Genomic DNA, 21,453 nt, shown 5'->3' with positions numbered 1-21,453 from the left:
TTCACCGTACGTAGAAGTGGTGGTAGTATTTCCCACATGCAGTCTCCCCGCTGCTGATGAACGGAAAAAGGTAAGTTTTTTCCCTCCTTGCTATTTATCTCATAAAAATAAATATGCGTATCAACCCAGCATTAACAATAAGTGGAACATATTTTATTTAACGATTGCTCTCGGTTGTTTCATCCGCTATCAACATTATCACGATGAACAATTAAAATATAGTGCACTTCACTTCCTGTAAACATAGACGGGCAATAGCTTGCGTGCGCGTGTACGGATAATATGGAGAGATCGACAATGATTCGAACTGAATTTATGTCTAGAAACAAGCTAAATCTTCGCTTCCAACAGCAGAGTCTCATTGCTATCCACCACCACCGGACGATTGTCCCGTGGGCGGAAGGTTGGCACTAAGCCGTTTTCTTTGCGTTGATGCCATCGACGGTGTGGGCGGTTTTGCAGCCTGTTCAAGAGAGGGATCAGATAAGAAACGATACATTAAGTAAACATCCTCGAATGAGTCGGTAAATAGCTCATTCAACTCACTCTAGCTAAATGCGGTGTGCTAGCAGAAACTGGCCGTGGTGGTCCAGCTACTGCTGTAGGGCCATTGCCGAGCGTCTGGATAGCGACTGGACGTTGAATTTCGCGATCTATTGCCTCAGCACTGTTGGTGCGCGAGGAAGATCCTGCCCGGCGGAACATTCCGGATATCTTTCCTTTGAGGTTGGTTTTGCTCGACCGAATATCGCCAGCCAGGCTGAGATCGGAATCAGATCCTTGATGCTACGGGATGGCCAAAAAATGAAATTAAAACCCTCCCTTCGAAGAATCCGGTCAATGAGGAACACTTACCGAGTAGTCGCTTTCGGTTCCCTTGCTACGGGTAAGGCTTAAGCTGCGCAGTTTACCCATCAGGCCACGTTTCTTCTTTCGCATGCGCGGCATATCACTTTGGGTCGAACCGGTCGATAGGCGTGAGTCAAGGCTGGAATCGCGGCGCATCATGCCGTAGTCGGAGTCGATCGATTGCAGTGACGACATACTATCGTCACCCTCTCTCCAGATAAGCTAAAGTGGACAAATAAATGCAATGGTCAAAAGCGCATACCCTAGCGTGGAAATTTATGATTCCTTACCCCCTGCTGTTCAGCCTGCATTGACTGATCTAATGAGAGACTCTTTCTGTGCAGGCTGCCACCGTTTCGGTTCACCCTGAGCACTGGCCGTCCTGGTGAGTTTTCGTGCGTTGCATCGTTTTCCTGGGATGCAGCCCTGTAAAGAACGTAATGTTAAGTCACATTCCTTCTGCAAATATGCTGGACACTCCGAATGGAACGTCCTTACCGTCGCATTCCTCCGCGGCGTGCTCGTTCTCTGTCTTTTTCCTCATCGCACATGCGCTGATAGCGTCTCAAATCTTCGGATGCATCGGCCAGCCTAGCTAATACTGTAGAAATCGACTGCTGTGGCTGTGAAGGTCCAGGTCCCGGCGATGGACTCTTGTGACGCATAGGCGGTGTTGGAATGGGTGCATTAGCAGTGATCGTCTGTAAAACATAAAGCGAAAAGAATTGTAAACCAAGCAGCAGTAAAAGTATGCAACCTTCGGCATGCGCGCTACCTTTCCAGTGCTTGTCGTGTGGGAATCCTTTGAAGCAACCTTCTGCAGTTCCGGGGCTAGCTTTACTAACTCGTCCACCGTTTGCAACAGCGCTCCTATCCGTCGGTCACCCTCCGCTTCCAGCCTCTTTCGCGTGGCGTCGAGCCGCTCCCGCTCGTAACGATCGCGATCGCGGCGCAACTTTTCGTTCGCCGTGCGCAGTTTCGCATGAGCATCGCGCAGCTCCAGAAGATCGCTTTGCAATTCGGTCACCTTTCGGCGACCCTCTTCGATCTCTTCCTCGGTTGTCTTTTTGATTTGTTCGATCTTGCGCTTCGATTCGAGCTTCTCCTTGTCCCGTTCACGTTCCACCTCGTACAGTGTTTGGCGAAGATCGCGTGCCAGCGTTGACGTTTCCTGCACTAACCGCTGCAGCTCCTCGCGCTCCTTTTGCCAGGATAGCTCCAACCGTGTCTTCGTACCGGGCACCTTCGACTTTCCGCTTCCCATAATCTTCTCCTCCTCTAGCTCGTTAATTTTCGATTGCATCTCAGATATTTTGATTTCGGATGCACTCAGCTCCGACACTAGCTCCGTGCGCACCTTGCTGGCCTCGAGTCGGGCTTCGCTAAGCTCATCCTCGAGACAGCCGATCTGTTGCTCCAGTGCTACTATTTTCGTCTTGTCGTCATCGTCCCCGCTGCTGCTGGTAACGGAGGCGAGGCTGCGCCGGTTTGCCTTCATATCTCCAATCTGCTTCTGGGCTGCTTCTACCAGCTGCTTGAAGGTGTCACGATCGCGCTTAAATCGTTCGCATTGTCGCTGCATAGCCGTCAGCTCGTTGTGCAAGTTGGTTACCTGCTGCTCGTACCGCAAACGCGTTGCAGCAACTTCGGACTTTACATTCAGCTCCGACGCTTCTAATCTGTGAACAGGCAGGACGGTGTTAATAAATGCATAAAACATAAAGGCGGCCAACAGAAACGTTGCTGTCTAACTCACTTCTTATAGATATTCTTCAATTCCTGCTCCAGATGAGCGTTGTGTTCGCTTAACGTACGCTGAGCCTTGTTAATACGTTCATAGTCATCCAATTTTCCTCGCAGATCTTCGTTCTGGAATTGGATTTAAAGAGAGAAAGCTTTACATTTATCCAAGCATTTACCCACCCTATACCACATACGTCTTTTTTCAGCTGATTCACTTGATATGCGTTCATTTCGCTTTCTTTGGTCAATTTTTCATAATCATGCTGTTTGTCCTCCAGTGCCGTTTTCAAACGATTCTTCTCTAACTCTATTCCGGCGTACCGGTTATCGTTGTTAGTCTCTGCGACGGTTAGCTTTTTCTGTACCTCCACTAACCGACGGCTCATGTTGGTGTTTTCTTTTACGAGTCTCGACTCGATCGCTTCCGCCTGGAGCAGCTTGTTCTTCAGCTTATCGACTTCCTGCGTCTTTTCACGCTCCGATGCCAGCTGTGCCTTGGTGACTAAATGGTCCTCTTCCATGGTTTCGTGTTTTTGAAGCAACTCTTCAAACTTTCTGCTCTGCTGATGGATTTCCGTCGTTAATTCTTTAAGCGTATAAAAAGATAAGGATAGTTAAAAAACGATGTCTTCATTTTAAGTTTTTTGTTTTAAATTTCCTACCTTCATTTTGTTTTTTAAGATCCTGCAGAATCTTCGTCGATTCACTATCTTCCACACCGGTAGCAGATTTGCTCTTTAGCGCGGACATTTCCCGCTCCAAACTTTCCTTTATGAGCTCCGCATTTTTCTTCGAAAGTTGAAGTTCCTTCTCCAGATCACTGATACGATTGTCCAGCTTGGTCTTTTCCTTGCGTAGCTTTTCAAGATCCCGCTCAGCGTTGGTATGTTTCTCCTTTTCCGTTTTGAGCTGTACCTCGAGCAAAGATTTGCTAGATTCTGTAGCTTTCATCTAAGTATTGTACGGGCAAAAATTAATTGTTAACATTCTTCTAGTCGCCCTCGTTATACTTACTGTAGAATTAATTTTAGCGATTTTATCTTCAAACGTTTTTATCTTCTCATTTTGCTTTCTGTTTTCATCTTCTAACTTTTCCACAGTACGCTGTGCTTCATTCAACTTTGAAGTTTGTTGTTCAAGAGTTTCCTTTTTAAGTGTGCCTGAAATTTAACAAAAGATTTATTTCAGTTAGTTCAGTTTGTGTTGTATTTTTAGTTGAATGATTGATACTTACTTAGCTCCGTCGTGAGTTTCTCCCGCTGCTGTTTTGTATCGGTCAGTTCTGTTTCGAGCTGCTTCTTTTCCTTTTCTAGTGCAGTGATGTTCATGGCACCCGCTTTACCAACCAAAGCTCGCAACTCATCGATTTCCATTTCACATTCTTCGACCATTTTCTGACAAATTGAATTATTTTTTTTTCAATGAATGTTAATAAATTAACGATAATACAATAGCCACTTCCACTTTACCTTTAGTTGTAATTTTGTATGCATATCCGTCGGGTGCTTCGTTAGACGTGTTGGCAGTTGAGCGGTAGATTCTTGTACAATCCGTTTCAAACGCACTTCCAGTTCCTGTTTTTCCTTCTCCAACTGGTCGATGGAATCGGTCAGCTTTTTCTTATCTGCCGCTGACATTGCTCCGGTTGGCTTCTGTACGGTTTGCAGCTTCTTAATCTCCGCCTGATACTTTTCATTGTCTTGCTCAAGGCTTTGCGTTTTAGCTCGCAATACCGTCGCTTCCTGCTCGATCACCTGCAGCTGTCGCTTCAAGTCCTGCGCTTGCTGTTCGGTGAGTGCATCAAGTGATCTGCAAAAGAAGATACACAATTGTTATCGACAATGATCTTGCGCAAATAGTGCGGGGTACAGTAATCTTACTTCGATTTGGACAAAGATTTGCCACCCTTGGACTTAGCCAGCGCCATCTCGGCTTGCAATCGCTCGAATTCTCGATCCTTTTCGATGAGCTTTTTCCGCAGCTCGCTGATCTCATCCTCCATAACAGTAATTTTCTTTTCTTCCAACGGATCCTTCACCCCTGTCTTGCTGCCGAGCGATGATGGTATTTTTCGTCCCAGCTCTTTCGTTTTAGATGCAAGATTTTCCTGCAGATCTTTGATCTGCTCTCGAGCGTGTTTGTTCTCGTGCTCCAGCTCCTCCATTTTGCGCCGTAGGACGGCCATTTCCTGCTCGTTCAATTCCAGCTGTAAGCGTATTTCAGCGGGATCCTCTTCGTCGGATATGCCTTCATCCTTCTCGACTGGGACAGTATCCATGCCGGAGCGTGATGTAGGTGCTGGGCTAAGTTTTCTTGCTTTCGTGAAGATACTGCTCTTGGCTGTAATGAGAACAGTATTTTACAGTAACTGCAGCGACTACACTAAAACTCTAACCTAAATTACTTACTTTTCGCCTTCGATGCCATCTTCTTGAGTTGCATCACCAAAGAATCGTTCTCGTCCTCAACACGTGACGATTTGCGGCGCAAATTTTCCGCCTCCTCCTCAGCATACTTTAGCTGCTCGCGAAGATCCGCTTCTCGTTCCAGCGAATCCTGCAGATCTCGCAGCAGCTGTGCCGGATCTTCCTGCGAGCCACCGCGTGTTAAAGAAGCGCGAGATATTTTACTGTCGGCCGATGTTGATTTGCCAATGTTTCCAAGGCTGGGTGTTTTCTTGGTCGGGGACGTGGGCGTTGAACCTGACCCAGCGCTCTCCAGTTCCGCCTGCAAACGGCGGGCCACTTCATTCGACACCTTCAGTTCGTCTTCGAGCTGTTTTATTTTTGCTGCCAGATCACCACTTGCTCCTAGGGCGGCCTTTTCCGATTCGAGCTGCTCAATGCGGCGGTCCGATTTCTTCAACTTAAACGACAGTATCCGACAGTTCTTTGTGGTCTGATCGAGCTCCTTCTTTAGCGACGCATATTCATCCGCCTGTTCCTCGCGGAAGTTGTCGTGCATTTCCTCGATCTCCGTCTCCATGTTGCGCAGTTCACGCTTGAGTTCCTCATTCTCATCCATCAGTTCCTCGCAGAACGTTTCCGCCTGATCCAGCTTCTGTCGTAGCTGTTCCTCAATGCCTCTGCTACCGCGAACATTCATATCCGCCGACATCTCCTTTAGTTTGGTAGTGAGGAACTTTTTCTCGTCCTGCAGATCGTCTATGAGCTGCTTCTGCTCATTTACTTTCTGTTGCAGCTTCAGCGCTTCAGAAGCTGCCGTCTTGTTCGATACGGTGTCGATCGAAGCGAGTCGCCTCAGCAGGATATCACTCTTGTCCCGTTCGGCTCTCTCAGCCCTTGCCTTAACCGTTTCCAGCTCGCGTCGTAAACTCTCGTTTTCCTCTTGCATTTCGCGAATGTCGGTATGGTCCACAATGGTTGCTTCCGTTGTTTCGGTCGTGTCGGTCGTGATCGAGTGCAGATCATCGTCTGCTTTTGCTTTTTTGTCTTTGATCGATATGAGAAATTTAACGTCATCGCTGCTGGAACTTGGAACTTGCGGCTCACTTGCCGGTCGTACACTCTTCGGCTGGAAGGAAGTTATGGATGGGGTCGACTGGGTCAATTTCGACGACGGTGATGTTCCAGCGGAGGATGTAAAAGTTGTGGGTTGTGCTGGGGCTGGTGAATCATCAGGGCGTCGTCTGCGAATGACGGTTTTCGTTGTACCGCTTGTATCATTTCCTTTGGATTCCTTCGAAGCGCTTTGAGGGCTGGATGTAGCAGATGTGGTTGATGACTGTGATGTGCTTGCAAACGATACCGTTGGTTTGGCACTGCTGGAGGTTACCTTTGAGGCGTTCGTTAAAGCTGAAGCGGAGGAGGTTGAGGAGGACAAGGAGGAGGAAGAGGAGGGTGTGACACTGGAATCGGGTGTGTCTGGAATGGGTCTACGTCTTCGTCGTTCGATTTTTTCAACCGTTTCTGGCTGATCCGTTTTGGATGGTTTCAGAACAACTTTCGCTGTAACGACAGGTGGCTCATCTCTGTTGATAAAGAAAAGCGCAAACATATCAGGGTACAGCTATGTCGCCGACACAATCATTCGGCTACTTACTTTTCCTGTTTCGGAGGAACGGATCGTTCTTTGCTCGTTTCACGCTCTGTGCTTCCCTGTCGTTTTATCAGATTTAACTTACGCACACGTTCTGCCAACGAGTCACCCTTCTCAATCACAATGTCCGATACACTGTCTTCACGTTTTTGTATCTCAGGTTTGTCCTCTTTTTTGACATTCTCCACCTTGAGAATGGGTGGCAATGGTGGCCTTTTGATGGTTACTGTCGTCGAGTTAACCTCGTCTAGCTGAAAGTTTGAAAGAAGGTGCAAATAGTAGATCACTTCAATATATGATCGTTCTACAGCTATAACCGCTGTCTTGCGTACATTACTAACATTGTCGAATGTTGTCGTATGTCGTCGTCTAGGGAGCGGCAAATTGACCGTAAAATCGGCCTTAACCGACTGCAGAATGTTGTCCAGATCAGGCGTTGAGGCCCACGAAGCTGGACGTTGCGGAAAGTTTTGTGTGGTGCCGGAACTACCGCCATTGTTACTGGGACTGAGCAGATTCTGTGTTGATGTCCAGCTTCGGACCGGTTTGTCCAGTGTGGTGCTGCTGCCACTATCACGATTGCTGATGATACATGTACAAATTTAAATTTAAATAGTTCTCTATTTCTAAAAATCAATCTTCTCTTCCTCCCTTCTCACCGTGATTGAGTTGAGCCCGGAAGAACCGGTGTTGAGGCTGCTATATCGTCTCCATTGCGTTTGTTTCCGTGTTCTTTGTAGTCGCGAAAGCAGCGCTTACATCGCGTGGGCCAGCGTACTTGCGGATGGAAACCAAGCGGACATAACTGATCACCCTTGGCACTTGGGAAAAGGTGCGACATGGTGATGTCTCATTCAATAAATTTCAACGCTGCTGTGGGATGCGATTTGAAGCGCGTGTGAGGTAGAAACAAAAAGGAAAAGTCAGTTTCGCTTGTAAATGTCGATACTGATTGGCACGCATCGTACGACAAGACAGCAATGTGGGCGCGTTTGATTACAAACATACCGTTAGCGCCAGCCTATAAATAGTCATCGGCGACGCCACACCCACGTGTTTTGGCGGGACCTTGTGCACTAAAATGTAAACTATTTTTATCGTCTCTACTGTTTGGTGAACTAATCGATTGATCATATGATCAAATAGGCGTTCTGTATCGTTGAATCTTATATACAGACACATTTGTTCTTTTTTATGATGCTTTTGGATTTCGATGTCCATCAGTTTTCAGTATCATAAAGAAAAAAAATATTTAAAAATAAAAAACAATCTTTTCTGGTAGCCTATATTTCGTAAATAATCCATAATAGTTTATTTTCATGGTTGCAATGCTTCTGTTTGTCGTATGATCTTCAACCTTCCTCAATATTGCTTGACGATATAGTGGAGATATCGCCAAAATCAAGCGTGTTGTTGAGATACAGATAATCGCCTATAGACCGGTGGTTGTGAGCCAAATATAATAAAAATATACATAGGATGAGTTTTAAACACCGGATGAGGGAATTTATAAATAACAATTCAGCAAATTTCAATACAGAAATGATCAGAAACAGAAAAATAAAACAATTTTTAAGTAATGTGAAACAAAAATAATACATGAGAATTGAAACATTTTAATTTCCTACTTGTTTACAATGCGCAAATGTGTATTACAATTGCCTATTGAACAGATTAAACAATATAGTGCTGTAAGCCACCAACAAATAATTGTTTGGAAGCCATTTTAGTTCTTATATTTAGGTATCGAATTTATAGCAGAGCACAAATCTAAGATAACTGTAAAACCAATCGCAACGGATGAAGAAAAATCCTAAGTTCTCATCGTACTCTAGGGAAATGTCAACCACTTGCAAAACTCTAAATTGTCAGTGGGTGATCAAGCTTCTCAGAGTCCATAACCGGGATGATAGTTGAGGCCCTAAAACTAAAGATGGTCGCAGAGGTTCTCTATGTGTTTGTTAATTCCTTATAGAGGCTCCCCTTTTTCTGTTGTGTTCCAACGTATTGGCGAATTTACAAACCTTCCTACTGATACCAACATTCTTAACTTTCGTTTACGTGGCCCACCTGGACGATGGGGTCCAAGGCGGCCGACTACTCCACCTGCCGCTAGATCCGCCATTGCAAATTGTGCAGTAAGTTTGGCATGGGAAGGGATGTTTCCGACGAAGAGCTACATCTGACAACTGTACTAGATTATTTGTTCAGCTGCTTTTTAAAACAATAATACTAAAGCAAAATAAATGCTTTGCTGCACACTTTCTCTCTCTCTCTCTCTCTGCAACTAGCAAAACACTTTGGAAATATTAAAATAATGCTGTATATTTTGTAAATACAACTGTATTTGAGCAAAAAAAAACATTCCGTTAAAATTTGTTACCCACGGGACACCATGCGTCTCCATCGAAGCACCATGCGTCTCCATCGAGGCACCATGCGTCTCCATCGATTTTTCTATCCACGAATAGAACGTAGCTTCGTTACGTTAATACCATATGGTATATATGTATTCATATATTAATTATTACAAATAACGATGTGAAAGCTCTAACTATAATTTAGCTAATTTACTACACATCGACAAGAACATGTTTGCATACCACTGTACATGTACGCATATACTGAGACAAGCTTCGCCACAGTATTTCACCAAGCGTGTGAACCTGCGTTCCATCTACCGCACACGTGACGATGTGCTGCTGTCAGAAGCAACCTCTTTCGCAAAACGTCAACTGCTGATCGGGCTTTTAAAAATAGAAAAAGGCTTACCATCGGTTTGCCGTATCGTGTACCTCGGTTCCACCCCAATGGTCAGCGAGAGATACATACATGAAAAGTGACAAAGAGTTTGTTCGATTCACACCGTTACCGGCTTTGTGTCGCTTTTGGTATGCAATCCATTGTGTATGGGCAATGACGTAGTTGTACGCGAGCAAAGTAAGATGTTTAAAATTGAATCATTTATCGAACGAAATATAAATGTACTGTGTAGCGTTTACTACTACCCTTACTGATGTTGTTTGAATTTAATAGCCAGAAACAATTTCTTTTTTGTCATATCAAAATTTTTGGCTGTGCTTTTACAACGACAGCACGTCAATTGAACTTAAATTCCAATTTTGGTTTTTGAAGATGAAGAGAGATGTACAGAAATACTTTACAAATTTGTTTAGTTTGTAAAATGTAACTCGCGCTTTAGAAATAATAAAAAAAACTCAAATATTCATTGAGGAATATCAATGGATCTTGAATCGAACCAAGCGCGATATTAATTTCCCCCTTACATTCTTTAAAAGGAAGATCTTGCACGTGTGCGCAGGTAATAAAATGTTCGCGCTTCATGTGTGTACAACTGACATTGGCCTCACAGAGCGCAACAGATGTTCCAATATGTTGTCCCCATTTTCCAGCATACCCTAGTTTATTATAGTAGGTCGAGTCTAGTAACAGGTTTCCATCAACGCTATACTATTAGTACCACAGCAGCATGTTACGCTCTTGCCCAAACAGGCAACGCTCATCTTCTTGGAGACTTTTGCAAGACATATTTTCTTCACTCTTTGGATTACAAGCATTAGTGAAGAGAGACAACTTTCCACGTCCAGGATAACTGTGATTGTTTCAATAAGAAACTCCTTCGATTTGGCTTCACACACATATACAACGAGGCCACGACGCGCTCGCCTTGAATTGCGTAACGTGTAATACAGATGAGAGCAGCCGTACCAATCCGCCGAATTTGCTGCCTCCCCCCGGGGGGGCATGGATGGTACGGTACGCCTATGATTTAAAAATATCTTCCGCTGACTTTCTCTCTTTCACGCTCTGTAGCTGAGGCTGGTTTCTTCCAATTCACATAATTTACTTCATCCGATGATCTTCGCTAAGGAAACGGTCGCTGAAGATCGCGCTCACAAAACGCGCGTCTTCGTTTGCTCTAGTGCGTGTGCTGCTAGTGTGTTGGTACGGATCGACTGCTGGCGCACTGTGGCACAAACCATGCACACGTCCGAAAATTCAATACCGAAATCCTACCCTTCCGTCAAATGTCTGACAAAGAAAATCGGAAAATCACTTTTCACAACCATGGATGATGATTTTCACATCGCTCCCTAAATGTCCCCGCACACGTCACGATGCTTTTACTCGGCAACTGATCTTAACGGCTAGACAATAGTAATGATAAATTTCTGGAATCTTTTTTATCACCTCTATAAATATAGCTCCAGCTTTTCTCTCACTCTCACTAGCTGCCTGCGGGCTTACACGATGCTTCAGCACGATAATAGAGTAGCAGCAGATTTACGGGCACGCATTTCAATTTCCACGTACAATTTGCACACTTTTAGGCTGCTGCACTTAACACGATTGACGAGAGCGATTTCTTCACAAATTTCACTTGTGCTGCTTTACACTACCCTCCGCTCGATCATTTTCGCAGCGAAACGCTCTATTCTTTCTGTTGAATTTTCTTTTGCTCGGCAACAGAACGAGTCATAATGTGGGCAAAAATAAACTAAGCTCCCCTTTTTTCGCACTGGGAGGGGAGTACTGGTGTAACGACACGTCGGTTCTCAAAAATCCTCCTCTAATGGAATATGCCGATCATATACGAACTTTGCCCAAGAATTATGCTGCAATGTTTCGAACGGGATTTCGAAATCCGAGACGTGGGTATCCTTTTTGCGCTGCAATCGTTCGGACATTCAATCACCTTACTCGGTTCGGTTTGCTTCCGCTGTAGATGATCGATAGGCTCAGCTATTAACTTGTTGCCACTCTTGCTCTCGTGGATTTCTTTCGTATTCTCTCCTTTCAACCGTTGTCGTTAATTGCATACTGTTTTCAAGTCGTTTCGGAAACGTTTCTATGCTGAACTGGGCAAAGAGTGCCAAGCGATAAATGGTATGATGGGGGAACGCGGACTCGTTTCGATCTACGCAGTTTTCGCGCGGCGTAGCCTGATGCGGTACCGATACTCAACTAAATTTAAGCACGACGAACACCGACAGCGAACCACGGCTCAGGTGGCATATCCCGTGTACGATGATGCTGCGCAGACTCGGCTAGTTTAATCGCTCGGACGTCATGGTGCATGTCTGAATTTTTTGTGTCACAATTCATCAAGCTGTGTTTTGATCGTTTATTGTTATTGTTTTTTGAAATTCAACTTGAAATTCAATGTATGTAATATAAAACGGATGGAATTTTAGCGTAGTTCCGTACAACGTTTGATCCTAAACACATGGATCCATCAAATGGATACCTTGAAAACAATCTTACACTAGTAAATGCACTTTTTACCCTGATTATACTTTTAAAAGCATTGTTTTGTAATCCTCTACCTAACATGCGTTCGGATTAGTTTTCCTCATCGCTCGATTGACCTTCGATTCGGACTGGCGTTCAAGTTTATCGCAAATGAACTTTCCAACATTCACCAGTTTTGGCAGATCGATGCCCGTTTCTATGCCAAGACCATGCAGCATGTAAACTACATCTTCCGTGGCGGCATTTCCCGAAGCACCTCGTGCGTACGGGCAACCACCCAGCCCCGAGACGGATGCATCAACGACGCCGATGCCGAAGTCTAGTGATGTCAGAATGTTGGGCAACGCTTGTCCATATGTATCATGGCAATGGACAGCTAGCATATTAACCGGAGCAATTTTTGTCACTTCGCGTAACATATCAGTGAAGGATCCCGGTGTACCGACGCCAATCGTATCTCCAAGTGAAATTTCATAGCATCCCATCTCGATCAATTTTTCCACAACACGGACCACTGCCGAGGGCTTAATTTTACCTTCATATGGGCAACCTATCGGGGAAAGGGCAACCAGTTAGTTCAGCAGTATTAAAATCACAACGAAGCCTGCTTACCGACAACCGTTGATACATATCCGCGCACTTTAACCTTTGCCTGCTTGGCTGCATCCATTACGTCCTGAAACCGAGCAATACTTTCATCCACCGAACAATTGACATTTTTACGAGAGAAGCTTTCTGAGGCTGCCCCAAAAACTGCTACTTCCTCCGCTCCTGCATTTATCTGTAGGGGAAATGAATCGCGGTTATTGATGTTTGTGATCGTAATTGATCGCTAATTTAAACTTTGTTATGCATTACCGCTGCCTGAAATCCTTTAAGATTCGGTGTTAGGACTGGATAGGAGATACCGGGCAGCTTGTTAATACCCTTCAGCACCTCCGCGTTATCACCCATCTGTGGTACCCATTTGGCGCTGACAAAGCTGGTTGCTTCGATGGTACGCAGTCCGGTTTCAGAAAGTTGATTTATGAGGTCAATCTTGACCGACGCCGGAAGAATCGTAGGTTCATTTTGCAGACCATCTCGTGGACCTACTTCCACGATTCGCACCGAAATTGGCTGAGAGATATTCTGGGCAATGATGTAAGCGATAATGATAAGAATGGTTCCCATGATTCGCACCGAATGATTATATTCTAGGTGGTGCAATTGAACTTACAGTCGTGTATAGCCGATTTCGGGCTAATGTTGGCAGGAAACGGGTAACTCGCATCATTTTCGTGGAATGTAGGAACTAAAACAGAAGGAATGTGCGAAAATGTTGTAGATCGCTTGCGATCTTTGTTGTCAACTTGCGATAATTGACGTAAATGTAAACAAATAGAAAAAGGACAAAGTTTGATGTGTCATTCAAAAAGAAAATCCACGTAAATACCGTTTACGAAAGTGAAATGTAAATTTAAATGCAGATCTCTAAATTATGTTTAGTCTGTCTTCCTACTGCATTTCAAAGATAATTGTTTATATGCTGTATAATTTTATCCTTTCAACGGAAATTGAACAATTCGCTTCTAGCTCAGAATGATCGCACAGTGGTTTAGTTTGAAAAATGAAAAATTTGTTTACCAATTTCTTTATGAAATATATAATTATTTAATTTGTGTAATTATTTAATTTAATAGAAATGTTAATTCTACTGGCTCAAAAATTGTAGAACATTTGTATTGAATAAAAAAAACTGTTGAAGCTGTCAAAACGTTTGGTCGGAAAGCGTTCACAGTGTTAGCTATTGTCAATGGGGAAATACGTTGCACGGCATTCAAATATAACCGCCCAGCCAAACAACAACAACGAGCAACGCGCTGTTTTGTACCTGTTCTACTGTTTCTGTTCGTAGAAGTGAGCATTCCTTTTCGCTTTTTTTTCAGAGAATGTCTAAACAAAGTGATAAAGAAGTGGAAAAGATCATTACTTACGGAACGCCTACTTTAAGCGATTGGAAAATATATCTGCGGAATTTGCAGTAAGTATTTGATCAGAAAACGGGATAAGCATCAGTGCGTAACTGCTTTTTGTTCAGAGTGATTAAATGTTATTGATTCGATTGCGTTTTTATAGACAAAATCCTACCATTCAAAACATGGCAACACCCGATTCATCGTCATCTGAATCGTCATTTGAGTTGGAGGAAAGCTTCAAAGCGCTACTGGATCGTAAACGGCGAGAAATGCAAGAAAAAATAATTGATGAACGGATGCTAGCGGAAGATTCCGATATGACGACCCGAGAGGTAGCCGAAACCGAGAAAACAGCAACCGGTAATGATTCAACATTTTTCGAGCAGGACTCGATCTGCAAAATATCCGACGCAAGCTTCGATGAGATGGAGCGAATATGCGCTGGATTGGACAAAGTACATGGTTTCGATACCAGCGTTACAGTGAAAGAAGATTCTGTTAAACCTACTGCATCAGCTCTGCAACAATCGGTAACAATCGGCGACGTTACACAGCTTGAAGATATCGATGAACCATCCGGTTTGTGGGAAAACACAATGTTACCCGCTCTTTCGCCCGTAAAGCGCATGCACATGCTGAGACCGTCAACGATTCTGGAGGAATCAACAATGTCTGGACCAGCCGAAGCATCTAAAAATTCATCCATCGAAACGTACATTTCGGCGAAACAGGTAACGGAATCAGCAAACAGAGATTCCGCTACCAGCTGCAGTGATGTGTACCGGACGGCACAAGATACGTTCGAAACAGATTCTTACGCACGTAGCAGCATGTTGGAAACGGATTCTGGATTGACGAACGACTTTACTGGAGTCGATAATCGCACTAATGACCGTCCGGTAGACGGGTACAGTAACAATTCTACCAGAGAGGCAGACTCGTTAGAAGAAGAGCAGAATGTAATCGTTTTGAATAGCAGCGAAAGTGACATTGAAGAGCAGGGTAAGGAGGAAGAACACGAGACACTGGGAGCTACCTTTCCATTGGATTCATTGGCCAGTGAGCGTGATGATAGCCTAGTAGATCGTGAACCAACCTCGCTGGCTTACGGTGAGCATGAAGAATCTACACACAACTACCCGGATGAAGTTTCGGTGCTGGATGACATGCCGGATCATTTTAACGATACCCTAGAGGAGACAGACTTCATGATGAAACAGGGCTTGAAGCTTTTGGCATTAAAGAAACGACAGCAACAGGCACAGGAACATCGTAACCAAATGGTGCAGCAGGAAAAGAATCAAATGATAAAATCGCGAACCAACTCCGGATCAGATGATGGAACTCGTCCACTGTTGCTTACTCCTATGGGTAAGAATATCAAACAAGGTACGCCTGTAGGATCGCATCTTTCATATCTTACGCCTACTAGTGGTATGAGCTCCAAGTTAAACATTGCCCACGGAGGACACAGCGTAGGGTTGAAGCAGACACTGTTTTCCAGCGTGGGAAAGAACAGTGCCCCAAAGAACCCTACCTGCGGTGGTGCTGCTTCGGTGGGGTCCTTCAAGAAACCGGTGAGCCGTTTGCCTCATTTGAAAGTAACGGGTCGAAAGTTTGACCATATCGTATCGCCTATTGGTGCGTACATCAAAAAAACACCCCAGAGCATGCTGCAGACGAAGATAAACTGCCACAACAAGAATCTCATCGATGTGCTGCACAGTGAAAATCGGGACAGTGGTGTCAGCAACGGAAGCAGCCATGGATATAAAGAAAACCATGGCATTGATCTAAAGGGATACACCTCATCACTGCCAGGGAAAGGCGTTATCAGTTCAAATCGTGCCCATGTCCTGGACGAAAGGAACGTCGTACGAATTCCGGGCGGAGAAAAGATGCAGAAACTGATCAATAATTCGCCCACGATGGTCATTCGTCACGAGGGGCGTATCAAATTCGCCGAGCAACAAACTGCCGGTGGTGGACGTAAGCTAACGCACAACATGAGCGCGATGACTGACGACAGTTTGGCCGACTTGTCCGTGCTTTCCAGCGATGTGTCCGTCCGTGTGCTGAAGGATGCGAAACGCTACAATTGATGCGGACCATGAATTTATCTACTTTTTACACACATTTTTGTACTACGATGGTGGATGTTATAACAAGTAAAATAACGGAATAAACTACCACGATGAACAACGATCAGCTTTTTTTTATTCCAGTCGGTTTTAGTTTGTTAATGTCCAGCGTTTGATTTAATGTACTGTTTTACCTTGGATTGAACATGGTCATACTTCCGCCTTTTAACCAATGGCAATCGTCTGCGCAATTGCGGTTTAGGTGTAGTATCGGAACCATTTGAAAATTCATCATTTTCGAAGTATGCGTAGGATGCAATATCGTCCAGTGTAATATCGCTATCATCAGATTCAAAATCTTCCATGTCGACAATGTTGCAAAGTGTTGCCGATGATTTAATAAGTTCCGCATCGATTGCAACGGGTGATGCATTCGATTCTCGAGCTATATTTTTTAGTGAATTGTCCGCTTCAGGAGCGCAACGTTGTATATCTGCGTCCGGCAGGAAACAAAGCAACTCTGGGGTGGAATATTTCCTATCACTAAACGTTTCTGGAGTTTTTCTGGGATCCATGGCTTCAGGTGTAAATATGCTGTGTCGTGAAGTAGAATAAAGATTGATGATGAAATTGGTTATTCATATTAAGGTATATGACCTTACCTATGTTCGTGACTTGTTTGATGCACATTTAAAGGTAATACAACATTCTGCCAGATTCCTTGAAGTGGAAATCTACTAATTTTTGGAATCTCAAGTAAAAAGTGTATAAAATACATAATGTAAAAACAAACTTAGGATATCGTAGCCGCAAGTCAAGACATCCTATTTTAAATATTATTAAATTGAAATATGAATGATACAGTTTAGAAGTTTGATTTCAATGGCTTCTATTCGTAGAATTTTTAATAAAAGATTTTTAAAAACGGTCAAAAGAACCATCTTCATACAACGGTTTGAAGTATTTAAATAGAAAAACATGTCAAAATGATGTCCGAGTGTGTGCTCTTTGTGCCTTCACTTAATGCCGGTTGTTGTTATGCAAGATATCAAAACAAACTGTTTCTCGCTTGGCAGGTTTGTGTGAGCTGTAGTAATGCAAACAAAATGTGTTAAAAAAGTAATAATTTAGTGTCGTTTTAGGATGAGATACGGTCGATCACGGTTGCCAGAACTGCTGATAGTTACGGTGTTCGGAATAGGAGGAGGATTTTACGCATTTCAGCCATCTTTTCGACAATTACAAGAAGACCGTACCGGACCGAACACTAAAACCGAAACCAGTACTTCCAAAGAAACGTAGGACGAACAGCATCCGTAAAGTATGAACATTTTGTTTAAAACAATATATTAAATTGAGAGTTCCTTGCTTACATTGCTTGTAAAATTCATTTACAGAATGTCTATGGCAGCACTGTCTCGCATGTTTCAAATGATCAAAGGATCCCCGGTGGCAGTGGTCGGTGGAACAATCCTTATTTCCGGATCAGTAATCTACGCATACCGCTCCGTTTATCGTCCATTTGCGACTCGAAGAGAGCGAGCGGAATCTGAAGCGATGGCGAATTACATTTTTCAAATGGAGCAATCCCGTCGACAAACCACCGATAACAGTTGAGACGGAGTTTTCGTGAGAACGCTTTAATAAATTTAGTGATGGTATACTTATGATATTTGTTCTTATACTGGTTCTTATACTAATTAGTGGAAGAACATTTAGTGCTTTACGTTCTTAATTCAGAACACTCCGCATATTCCCGTGAAAAGGAAGATGCTGTGGAAAAAGTATTACCTGAATTTTATTAATGCATTAAATAAATGATATTTTCAGATGGAAGCGAAATTCTGGAAGGTGGAAGCATTTATTTTTACATAAATAAATACAAAAAAAAAGTGCACTGGTTCCGAACATTTTATTGCAAACGATACTACTTGTAGCAAATATAATGTACCAGATTACACATTTTATTGTTATTATTTAACAATGCCCTGATGGTATTGCTACTTTTTGTATTAGTAAATTTCTAATTATTTAATTTATATTTTTTATCATTAACTACCTTTTAGCAATCAAAGATATACTAAAATAATATACAATGGTTCGATTGTCATTGATAACTTTGGCAGGATGCGGTATAGAACTAGGACGAATAAGTAAACAGTTTAACTAGAACCTCTGGCAAGATATCATTTTATAAGCATTCAGCGTCATGAATACTATTTAAAAAGTCACTGCTCTTTCACAGTCACTGTGCAGCTTCGGTGAGGTAATGGAAATGGTTACGCGTTGAAATAAATTGTGCGTGGGATAGTTTAATTAAGACATTTATTTAAAGTATGCTGCACACGTTGAGTGTCCGTAGCAGTTGTGTCGTTTCCTTTGCTGAAATAATGGCCAGTGTGGTCAGATGGACGAGAAACAGAAGGAGAAATGTGGAACTAAACAAACCGTTAAAACACACACACACACACCCATACCATGCTGGATCTAAGCTGTGCTGCATGTATTAAGGAAACGATGTTTCTCTGTCGGTACCGCCGTGCATATAATTAAGTTATTAACATCCACATGCGCAACCATACGCATAATCACACCAACGCCTGAACGTACGGTCGTTGGAATACATTGCATTGCCCAAATCCCTTCAATCAACTGGTACAACGGCATGCATTCTTTGGTGATTAACCGGCACCAATCTGGTTCTCTCTCTGTCTCTCTCTGTTTCTCTGGTTGCTTTTACCTCATCCTGAACCACAGTGTGACGAGTTGTGAGCCTAACGCGCGGTGGAGTACATCGTACGCATTGGGATCCCAAGTCGCCCTAATGCGGCTTAGCAGTGGATAAATGAACGTTATTGTACTCTGATTCGGGTTAATTTGTTCACGAGCACGGGCGTTATCACGCGGGCAATAAAGTACGATGATCTTGAACCTTCTGGCCGATGCAGCGACCGATGCAATAATATTCTCAGTGTTCCTTTTTTCCCAGCGCTTGAAGACGGTCGGCGGAAGTTAGGTATTTGCCGGAAATGATTGTCCTTCAATCTGTAGATTCTAGTGAAGTAAAAAGGCCGTAAGTCTGGAGGAACGATTGAAACGTCTATTGTTGGAAAATGCAGGAAAATTATTATGTTTCTAGTTTAAATTTCACTCAATTTTGTTGTGTTCATAACTCTCGTCACCCATGTTGTAAGTTCTAAAAACAAAACGGTTATGGTATGTCACCTAAACGATTAATGACGAGGTTTATTTTAAGCGCTATTAGTCATACATAAAAATAACACAAACCTTGAATGATCGATTGTTTCAAAATTGAAACGTTTTGGGCTTATCAGTAAATGATAAATCTTCACGATATCCTAATATCCCGTCTAGCCGAGGTTGAATCAGGTGGATATGTGGTAGATAAAATAAAGTTGAGCAAAATAAGTACTACAGTTGCTTAATCGTTCACAGTGTATCGAAATATGAGCAAAACACTCTGTAGGACCAACCTTCAAATTTATTTACAAGATAAGTACATTCCAATAGCTATAGTACGAAGCCATGTGCTTAAAGTACAATCTCCAACTACGTTTTATGAAGATAAAAACAAATAGGATAAGCCAGGATAGAACCTCATTTCCAATCTATTGCAGACTCGATGCAAGCCTAATGCGACATGCTTCATTACAACATTGCACGTACACCGAGGCGCGTGATTCACTGGCCAGATAGGGATCAATGTGATTTGAAAAACAATTACTGATTCAACCACTGCTAATCTCGAGCCGTATGATAAAACCTAACGAATAAAGTTGATCTGGATCAGGGTTCGTCTGTGGGTTATGATAAAAAAGCCAAAGAACGGTCGCCTAGCTCGCAGTTCTGTGTAAGCTGTGCAATCGTTAAACGTTCCGGACAGTATGAGAAATTTTTATAAGACACTATTGGCCATCTATCTCGTTGGATGTCTTCCAGGCAGTAAGTCCCCAGTGCAATATCCGTTCGAAGTTAAACCACAGTGTGCAATGTTTTAAATGGCTTTGTAATGTGTTGCAGTTTCTAACGGGCAGCTGTTATGTTTCCATTGTGATGATTGCGATACATCGCTAGTGGAGATTGTGCAATGTGGACCAAATCGACCAATGTTACCATTTCCCGATGATTCATCGCCAACCACAACGGTTCCACCGTTGACAACAACTGTAGTGCCCGAAACTACGACCTTGCTGCCACCGTCGATACCTACTGTTGAACCAGAGACAACAACATTATCACCACCATCGATTCCAACGGTTGAACCTCCTACAACTACGTCGACGGTTGTTCCAGAGACCACGACAGTTGGTACATCAACTGTTGAGCCCGAAACAACTACTCTTTGGCCACCGACTAACCCTACCGTTGAGCCCGACACGACGACGATCACTCCACCGACTATTCCTACCGTTGAGCCCGATACAACGACGATCACTCCACCGACTCCACCGAGTGTACCTACCGTTGAGCCCGACACGACGACAATCACTCCACCAACTATTCCTACCGTTGAGCCCGACACGACGACAATCACTCCACCGAGTATTCCTACCGTTGAACCCGATACAACGACGATCACTCCACCGACTATTCCTACGGTTGAACCGGATACAACCACGATCACTCCACCGACAATTCCTACCGTTGAACCCGATACAACGACGATAAGTCCACCGACTAACCCTACCGTTGAGCCCGATACAACGACGATCACTCCACCGACTCCTCCGACTGTTCCTACGGTTGAACCTGACACAACGACGATCACTCCACCCACTATTCCTACCGTTGAGCCCGATACAACAACGATCAGCACTCCCCCGGGAACACCAATCTTAACTCCTCCGACGCATCCTACTTTTACACCAGAACCACCGGGAGCGAGTAGTCCTGGAACACCAATTTTAACGCCACCGACACACCCGACACCATATCCTGGAGCATTGAAAATGTTTGGAATTGCCATACCGATTCCTCCCAATACCACACAGTACGCTTGTTTGTCTGTGAAGCGAACTGATGGTAAGTACTTGATCTGGAACTATTTTGTACGATGTCCTGGATATGCTAATCTATCAATATTCTTGCTCAATTCCAGTCAACAATCGATCGATCACCACTAGAGGCTGTGCACAATTGATGGCGAGTGTGGACCAGACGTGTACACATGCCACGAACGGTGGTCACACCAGCTGTTCGGTGTGTTTAGGTTCGCTCTGCAATGCTTACAATTAGATCACACATTTGTACTATATCTAAAACATCTATTTTTTATTCTTTTTTTTATGTATGTATGTATATTGTTTATTTCATTGCTAATGCTAGTTTTCATTTTTAAATTCATATTGATACCGGTTTTTAGTTTTCTAACCTTAACACAATAATTATTAATCTGTATTTATCATTAACATTTTTGAGACGTTGACTATAGATTTTTGAGTTTTACCATAGGGAAAAATTGACAAAAA

At 43.5% G+C, this 21,453-nt stretch overlaps 5 protein-coding genes and 1 long non-coding RNA gene across 9 annotated transcripts; 3 read left to right on the top strand and 3 right to left on the bottom strand.

The window, feature by feature from the left end:
• The first annotated feature begins 13 nt into the window (after nt 1–13).
• LOC125766299 (uncharacterized) lies at nt 14–16,088 on the top strand. The gene is made up of 3 exons (XM_049432119.1): nt 14–70; nt 13,854–13,948; nt 14,044–16,088. The coding sequence occupies exons 2-3, from the start codon at nt 13,857–13,859 to the stop codon at nt 15,983–15,985; spliced, it is 2,034 nt and encodes a 677-aa protein (XP_049288076.1). The 5' UTR covers nt 14–70; nt 13,854–13,856; the 3' UTR covers nt 15,986–16,088.
• LOC125766298 (myosin-11) lies at nt 132–11,628 on the bottom strand. 3 transcript variants are annotated; one of them, XM_049432116.1, is made up of 18 exons: nt 10,864–11,628; nt 7,311–7,524; nt 6,984–7,233; nt 6,655–6,902; nt 5,001–6,583; nt 4,473–4,932; nt 4,062–4,401; nt 3,827–3,986; nt 3,607–3,752; nt 3,255–3,543; nt 2,787–3,178; nt 2,606–2,718; nt 1,625–2,528; nt 1,348–1,550; nt 1,140–1,275; nt 856–1,071; nt 547–786; nt 132–463 (listed from the first exon to the last, which is right to left on the bottom strand). In XM_049432116.1, the coding sequence occupies exons 2-18, from the start codon at nt 7,490–7,492 to the stop codon at nt 365–367; spliced, it is 5,961 nt and encodes a 1,986-aa protein (XP_049288073.1). In that variant the 5' UTR covers nt 7,493–7,524; nt 10,864–11,628; the 3' UTR covers nt 132–364. The 3 variants fall into 3 exon arrangements, with proteins under 3 accessions (XP_049288073.1, XP_049288075.1, XP_049288074.1); XM_049432118.1 differs by having other exon boundaries at nt 6,993–7,233; XM_049432117.1 differs by having other exon boundaries at nt 7,311–7,521.
• On the bottom strand, nt 11,779–13,301 carry LOC125766300 (hydroxymethylglutaryl-CoA lyase, mitochondrial). The gene is made up of 4 exons (XM_049432120.1): nt 13,145–13,301; nt 12,784–13,056; nt 12,538–12,706; nt 11,779–12,475 (listed from the first exon to the last, which is right to left on the bottom strand). Exons 1-4 carry the CDS (start codon nt 13,199–13,201, stop codon nt 12,000–12,002), a joined length of 975 nt encoding a protein of 324 aa, XP_049288077.1. The 5' UTR covers nt 13,202–13,301; the 3' UTR covers nt 11,779–11,999.
• Nucleotides 16,079–16,854, bottom strand: LOC125766301 (uncharacterized). The gene is made up of 2 exons (XM_049432122.1): nt 16,627–16,854; nt 16,079–16,558 (listed from the first exon to the last, which is right to left on the bottom strand). The coding sequence occupies exons 1-2, from the start codon at nt 16,740–16,742 to the stop codon at nt 16,123–16,125; spliced, it is 552 nt and encodes a 183-aa protein (XP_049288079.1). The 5' UTR covers nt 16,743–16,854; the 3' UTR covers nt 16,079–16,122.
• Nucleotides 16,855–16,987: 133 nt separating this feature from the next.
• LOC125766302 (uncharacterized) lies at nt 16,988–17,631 on the top strand. Of its 2 annotated transcripts, XR_007418659.1 has the most exons (3): nt 16,988–17,040; nt 17,096–17,285; nt 17,362–17,631. It is a non-coding gene; the product is annotated as an uncharacterized LOC125766302 (long non-coding RNA). The 2 variants fall into 2 exon arrangements; XR_007418658.1 differs by lacking the exon at nt 16,988–17,040 and having other exon boundaries at nt 17,053–17,285.
• A 1,905-nt stretch (nt 17,632–19,536) lies between these two features.
• LOC125765632 (mucin-2-like) lies at nt 19,537–21,239 on the top strand. The gene is made up of 3 exons (XM_049430968.1): nt 19,537–19,927; nt 20,006–21,007; nt 21,084–21,239. Exons 1-3 carry the CDS (start codon nt 19,870–19,872, stop codon nt 21,218–21,220), a joined length of 1,197 nt encoding a protein of 398 aa, XP_049286925.1. The 5' UTR covers nt 19,537–19,869; the 3' UTR covers nt 21,221–21,239.
• Nucleotides 21,240–21,453: the final 214 nt, after the last annotated feature.

Source organism: Anopheles funestus, chromosome 2RL (assembly GCF_943734845.2).
Source record: "Anopheles funestus chromosome 2RL, idAnoFuneDA-416_04, whole genome shotgun sequence".
In the NCBI taxonomy this organism is placed as follows: domain Eukaryota; kingdom Metazoa; phylum Arthropoda; class Insecta; order Diptera; family Culicidae; genus Anopheles; species Anopheles funestus.
Note: the sequence above shows the minus strand (reverse complement) of the source record. Positions and strands in the feature narration are given on the sequence as shown.